Source organism: Trichomycterus rosablanca, chromosome 2, assembly GCF_030014385.1.
Source record: "Trichomycterus rosablanca isolate fTriRos1 chromosome 2, fTriRos1.hap1, whole genome shotgun sequence".
Classification (NCBI taxonomy): domain Eukaryota; kingdom Metazoa; phylum Chordata; class Actinopteri; order Siluriformes; family Trichomycteridae; genus Trichomycterus; species Trichomycterus rosablanca.
In genome coordinates this window covers 7954551-7961881 of record NC_085989.1, presented here as the reverse complement: position 1 = coordinate 7961881, position 7331 = coordinate 7954551, and the positions used below count along the sequence as shown (strand labels likewise).

The 7331-nt window shown below is 37.1% G+C and overlaps 1 protein-coding gene across 1 annotated transcript; it reads left to right on the top strand.

The window, feature by feature from the left end:
• The first annotated feature begins 526 nt into the window (after nt 1-526).
• On the top strand, nt 527-6763 carry apoea (apolipoprotein Ea). The gene is made up of 5 exons (XM_062990010.1): nt 527-562; nt 653-717; nt 2775-2901; nt 3051-3338; nt 6208-6763. The coding sequence occupies exons 2-5, from the start codon at nt 675-677 to the stop codon at nt 6473-6475; spliced, it is 726 nt and encodes a 241-aa protein (XP_062846080.1). The 5' UTR covers nt 527-562; nt 653-674; the 3' UTR covers nt 6476-6763.
• The last annotated feature ends 568 nt before the right edge of the window (nt 6764-7331 follow it).

Sequence of the window (7331 nt, the reverse complement as noted above, 5' to 3'; positions counted from 1 at the left end):
ATACACACACACAGTCTTGACTGTGACCATGACTGTTTGACTTTGAATTTGACTTGATGAATGTTGTGTTACCTGTAACTACCTGTCCTGTCATGAATGTAACCAACGTGTAAAATATGATGTTAAAATCTTAATAAATGAAGTGACTATCAACCAGTTTCTTTATTTATAAAACACACTTTGTCTTGTAATGGTGTAGAATTAATTAATTAATTAAATGAATAAAATAAATGAAAAACTTGTTTGCTTATTGTTTGCAGTAAATTCTTGTAAGTAGCTCTTAATCACTGTACCAAAAATCCTATATAACTTTCTATTTTTAATCTAAGGCTTTGACTTTAGCACCTTTGACTTTTGGAACCTTTATAAGACAACGTGGAATAAAAACAGCAATTAAACAATAGATTAGCAAAGCATGTGGAAACTAGAACTTCGGTCAGGGCCAGACACTTCAGCTCGATCTGAATGCCTTCTGTGGATCATGTGACCAGTTCCTCGCTGTATAAATACCAGACTCACTGCAGTGGTTCAGTCCACAGCTGAGAGAGATTCCTCACTATCAGTAGGTTTTACACCTGGTTTATGATCTTCATCTGGATTTTTATTTTACCTGAGTTTATTTTAAACCTCAAGCCTGTTGTGTTTTCTGCAGGTGTGCTCTCCACTGAGTCATCATGAAGTTTGTTGCTGTGATTCTTGCCATTGCAGTCATTTCAGGTGAGAATTTCTTTTATAAATAAATGTATTAACTGCTTATTTGGAAAGAAATTGTCTTATTAATACTTAATACACAAAGAGTTTTATCTATGCATACTGTATTTGATTACAGACTAAGAACATATCATTATGAATTATTATTATTATTATTATTATTACTATTATTATTATTATTACTATTATTATAAGGAATGAAATTGTATTATTAATACACAAAGAGTTTTTTATCGATGCAGGCTGTATTTAATTACAGACTATGAATATGCTATTACTTATTATTATTATTAGGAATAAAATAGTTCATTAATACACAAAGAGTTTTATCTTTACAGACTGTATTTAATTACAGACTATGAACATGTCATTATGTATTATTATTATTAGGAATTAAATTGTGTAATTAATACACAAAGAGTTTTTATTCATACAGACTGCATTTAATTACAGAATATGAACATGCCATTATTTATTATTAATATTAATATTATTATTATTATTATTAATAATAATAATAATAATAATAATAATAATAATAATAGGAATTAAATTGTGCTATTAATACACAAAGAGTTTTCATCTATACAGTATTTAATTAAAGACTATAAACATATTATTATTATTATTATTATTATTATTATTATTATTAATAATAATAGGAAATGAAGTGTATTTGTAATACAAAGAGTTTTATTTTTCCAGAGTTTTATTTTTTTATTACAGTATTTGATTATTTACTGTATTGAATTATTATATAATTTATTATTATTATTATTATTATTATTATTAATAATAATATTAGAAATTATTAGAAATGAAATTGTGTTATTAATACAGTATATTATATATAGTTTTTATCCATACAGACTATGAACATATTATTATTATTATTATTATTATTATTATTATTATTATTATTATTATTATTATTATTATTATTATTATAAGTAGTAGTAGCAGTAGCAGTATTACAAACCCCATTTCTGGAAAAATTACCTTAAACTTTTGCTTAATTGACAAAAGTACAAAGAAACACTAAGCAAGTACACAAGTACAAGTTTTTAATAAGCAACTTGATTGTTGTAAATGTAAACAGATTTTTAATTTGATGCCTTTTTTAAAACATGCTTTAAATACATTGGGACAGGTCGAAATAAGAGTGAAAAAATCTATAGCACATTAAAGTTTCACAGTTATAAAATATTCTTCAATAAGCAGGTGAATTGTTAACAGATGAGGGAATCATGATTGGCTGTAAAAAGGTATCCACTAAAGTCACCAGTTTGTGCCAAATTTCATAAGAGATTTGTCAATCAGTTTAGGAAGAGCATTTCTCAATGCAAAGCTGTAAATTATTCATGTCTTTCATAGAGCTTAATATAGATTTATGTATAGAAGCAAGTATTTTAAAAAGATTCAGGGAATGCAGTGAATTCTCAGTCTGTGTAGATCAAAACCAGAAACCACTGAGCCCTCAGATAGCACTACATAACAAATGAGTGCATGTGCTTGACTGGCCTGGCTGCAGTCCAGATCTGTCTCCTATTATAAATGAATCAAACAATGGCAACCACGGACTGTTGAGCAGCTGAAGTCTTGTAACAAGAAAAAACAGGAAAAATTCCACCTGCAAAACTGCAGCAATTAGTGTCTTCAGTTTCCAAACCATTAAAAAGTGTGATTGATAGAAATTGTGATGTAACACAGTAGAAAACATGCCTCTGTTTTAACTTATTTTGAATTGTGTCATACAGGCTAACAAATATACAAAATAATAAATGTGTGCATGCCTGCCACACAGGGACTAAGATGAAATGCCTAAACATGTGCTGAGTAAAACAAAAAGTATGCTACAGCAGATATTACAGATATTTGCAGATTGTTGCAGATATTACAGTGCAACAAATCAATCATGCACTAACTGTTACAATATATGTCATAGCCTACATATAGAAATGTAGGCTTTTTATGGCTAACTGCTATTATTATTACTGATTTTACTGTTACTTTGAAGATTTTTTAAATCAGCTATATGGTTTGTTTCTGTCTGTACTTTTCAGGCTGTCATGGACGCTCCCTGTTTAAGGATGAACCTGAACACAGTTGGGAGAAGACGGTGAATAAGTTCTGGGAGCAGGTCTCTAAAGCTCAGAACATGAAATCCTCTGAGCTTCGCAAAGAGCTCGAGTAAGTAAAGCACTTCATGCACCTGTTAATGATCCACATTCAATTTTACTCAGTTTACAAGAAAACCTGTCCAGCCAAAGATGTAGTAACCAAAATGTGCATTTCCTGAGTCGTTGAACTACATAAAACCTCGGTTTTCTCCCCTGCAGTTCACTGATCAGCGAAAGCATGGGCGAGCTGCAGATGTACGCGGATGACGTGCACTCAAAGGTGGCACCGTACGCCCAAGAGAGTGCTGATGAGGTGATTGAGGACCTGAAGCTGCTGGCCAACAAGCTGCGCACGCATATGGAGGAGGCGAGAGATAAAATAACTGAATATGGCAAGGAGCTTCAGACCGTAGTGGAGCAAAGCGCAGATGATGTCAAGAACAAAGTCGGCGCATACCTGAAGAAACTGAAAAAACGCCTTACCAAGGACACCCAGGAGATCAAGGAGTAAGTCAAAAACCTGAAAGTCCTTATTTTGTGGAGGATACAGATTATTCTTTGTAGCCATGTATTTACTAGTCTACCCTGAGTAAGCAGGTAATTTTTATCATTATAGAGCTAAAGCTGTATTAATTAATTTGTGATCTAAATAACTATAAGGTGTTCATGACAAAATTAAGTTGAATTTCATACATATACTGATCAGCCATAACATTAAAACCACCTCCTTGTTTCTACACTCACTGTCCATTTTATCAGCTCCACTTACCATATACAGTGTATCACAAAAGTGAGTACACCCCTCACATTTCTGCAAATATTTCATTATATCTTTTCATGGGACAACACTATAGACATGAAACTTGGATATAACTTAGAGTAGTCAGTGTACAGCTTGTATAGCAGTGTAGATTTACTGTCTTCTGAAAATAACTCAACACACAGCCATTAATGTCTAAATAGCTGGCAACATAAGTGAGTACACCCCACAGTGAACATGTCCAAATTGTGCCCAAATGTGTCGTTGTCCCTCCCTGGTGTCATGTGTCAAGGTCCCAGGTGTAAATGGGGAGCAGGGCGGTTAAATTTGGTGTTTTGGGTACAATTCTCTCATACTGGCCACTGGATATTCAACATGGCACCTCATGGCAAAGAACTCTCTGAGGATGTGAGAAATAGAATTGTTGCTCTCCACAAAGATGGCCTGGGCTATAAGAAGATTGCTAACACCCTGAAACTGAGCTACAGCATGGTGGCCAAGGTCATACAGCGGTTTTCCAGGACAGGTTCCACTCGGAACAGGCTTCGCCAGGGTCGACCAAAGAAGTTGAGTCCACGTGTTCGGCGTCATATCCAGAGGTTTGCTTTAAAAAATAGACACATGAGTGCTGCCAGCATTGCTGCAGAGGTTGAAGACGTGGGAGGTCAGCCTGTCAGTGCTCAGACCATACGCCGCACACTGCATCAACTCGGTCTGCATGGTCGTCATCCCAGAAGGAAGCTGACGCACAAGAAAGCCAGCAAACAGTTTGCTGAAGACAAGCAGTCCAAGAACATGGATTACTGGAATGCCCTGTGGTCTGACGAGACCAAGATAAACTTGTTTGGCTCAGATAGTGTCCAGCATAAGTGGCGGCGCCCTGGTGAGAAGTACCAAGACAACTGTATCTTGCCTACAGTCAAGCATGGTGGTGGTAGCATCATGGTCTTGGGCTGCATGAGTGTTGCTGGCACTGGGGAGCTGCAGTTCATTGAGGGAAACATGAATTCCAACATGTACTGTGACATTCTGAAACAGAGCATGATCCCCTCCCTTCGAAAACTGGGCCTCATGGCAGTTTTCCAACAGGATAACGACCCCAAACACAACCTCCAAGATGACAACTGCCTTGCTGAGGAAGCTGAAGGTAAAGGTGATGGACTAAACCCAATTGAGCACCTGTGGCACATCCTCAAGTGGAAGGTGGAGGAGTTCAAGGTGTCTAACATCCACCAGCTCCATGATGTCATCATGGAGGAGTGAAAGAGGATTCCAGTAGCAACCTGTGCAGCTCTGGTGAATTCCATGCCCAGGAGGGTTAAGGCAGTGCTGGATAATAATGGTGGTCACACAAAATATTGACACTTTGGGCACAATTTGGACATGTTCACTGTGGGGTGTACTCACTTATGTTGCCAGCCATTTAGACATTAATGGCTGTGTGTTGAGTTATTTTCAGAAGACAGTAAATCTACACTGCTATACAAGTTGTACACTGACTACTCTAAGTTATATCCAAGTTTCATGTCTATAGTGTTGTCCCATGAAAAGATATAATAAAATATTTGCAGAAATGTGAGGAATGTACTCACTTTTGTGATACACTGTAGATGCACTTTGTAGTTCTACAATTACTGACTGTTTCTCTACATACTTTTTTAGCCTGCTTTCACTCAGTTCTTCAATGGTCAGAAACCCCCCCACAGGACCACCACAGAGTAGGTATTATTTAGGTGGTGGATCATTCTCAGCATTGCAGTGACACTGACATGGTGGTGGTGTGTTAGTGTGTGTTGTGCTGGTATGAGTGGATCAGACACAGCAGCGCTGCTGGAGTTTTTAAATACCATGTCCACTCACTGTCCACTCTATTAGACACTCCTACCTAGTTGGTCCACCTTGTAGCGTCCTGTGACCACTGATGAAGGTCTAGAAGATGACCAACTCAAACAGCAGCAATAGATGAGCGATCGTCTCTGACTTTACATCAAAGTCAGAGACGATCGCTCATCTATTGCTGCTGTTTGAGTTGGTCATCTTCTAGACCTTCATCAGTGGTCACAGGACGCTGCCCACGGGGCGCTGTTGGCTGTATATAGTTTTGGTTGGTGGAATATTCTCAGTCCAGCAGTGACAGTGAGGTGTTTAAAAACTCCATCAGCATTGCTGTGTCTGATCCACTCATACCAGCACAACACACACTAACACACCACCACCATGTCAGTGTCACTGCAGTGCTGAGAATGATCCACCACCTAAATAATACCTGCTCTGTAGTGGTCCTGGGAGAGTCCTGACCATTGAAGAACAGCATGAAAGGGGGCTAACAAAGCATGCAGAGAAACAGATGGACTACAGTCAGTAATTGTAGAACTACAAAGTGCTTCTACTAAGTGAAGCCGATAAAATGGACAGTGAGTGTATGTGTATTTTAGCCTATAGACAGTTGCGGTTATAAATGGATACCATTCTACACATACTGTTTATAAAGACGTAATATTGCCTGTTGACTTGAACTTTGCAAAACAGGACAAAAAAGTTCTCTTGATTTAAAGCATGCTTGTTCATAAAGCCTCTGTATGAAAGTAATTTCTAATCTTTTAATCCCCTTTCAAGTAAAATAGAAACCTTCTTTGAGGAGATCCGCTCTCGTGCTGCCGAGCATCTGGATGACATCGGGAACCGTCTCTCAGATTTCTTCGGCTCGATACGCGAAAGCGCCAAAGACAAGTTCAACAAACTCAAAGATCTAGTCAATATCCAAGCTGAGGACGTAAAAGAGAAGCTGGAGGAATTCAGAGATCAAGTCGAAGAGACCAAAAAGAAATTGTGCGACTCATTCCGTAAAAAAATGGAAGATGTGAAAAAATGGTTCGGCTACTAAGGAGAAGCTGCGGATTGATGAGAGATTTACACCAAACATGAACTAAGTAATAGAAAAAAACAAAAAATTGAGGCTATATAGCAAAAAACTACATATACGACACTTTTCCATTGCTTGGTACCCTACAATACAATAAGGTGTGTATCAAAACCCAGAACTAATGTGCTGTTGCTCATTCCTGGTTTCAAAAGGGTATCAATGAGTGTAAAAAGAGTTCGTTGTAGGTACGCAATGGATGCTTTTCAGTTGTGCCCACCTAAATAAAATCTATTCCAGTTGGGTTTTAAATATGCCACTTTGACGTCTCTTTATTGTCTCACTTCAGTGGTGATTCAGTAACTAGTCAATTTCACCAATCAATGGTCTGCACTGATTTTTTGCTTCACTCATACAGCCTGCCTCATTATGCTTGGTCCCTGGTCAAAAAGGTAACCTAATTTAGACAGATCACAAGTCTCTTGGCAATAAAAACGACCACTGAATGTGGATCACAGGTCTAAAATACGGCCGTACAATCAGGTACCGTGCAGTGGAAAATAAGCACTAGGGTTGTATTGCATCAGAATGTGTATAGTCCATATAATCATTCCAACACTTCTCAAGAGTCAACTTTTTCTAGCCTATTTTAGACCAAAGCTCTGTATAATGGCTGTATAACATTGTGATGTTAAGTTAATGTAAGAGCCAGGGTGAAACAATATGTTGTCTGGTCAACTGACCACTGACAAAGTTTTTATCTGGCTAATTTATATTAAAGGAAAAAGTCTCAGTTGAGTGTGTTACAGATGCCATTTTTGTTTATATCCACTCAAACCCACATATTTAGTAACTTTATATTCAATACTGGAAGAAATAT

Coding starts and splice junctions, on each gene's coding strand:
- apoea (XM_062990010.1), top strand. CDS start 675: ATGAAGTTTGTTGCTGTGATTCTTGCCATTGCAGTCATTTCAG. Junction 718..2,774: donor TGCCATTGCAGTCATTTCAG/GTGAGAATTTCT, acceptor TGTACTTTTCAG/GCTGTCATGGACGCTCCCTG. Junction 3,339..6,207: donor GACACCCAGGAGATCAAGGA/GTAAGTCAAAAA, acceptor TCCCCTTTCAAG/TAAAATAGAAACCTTCTTTG.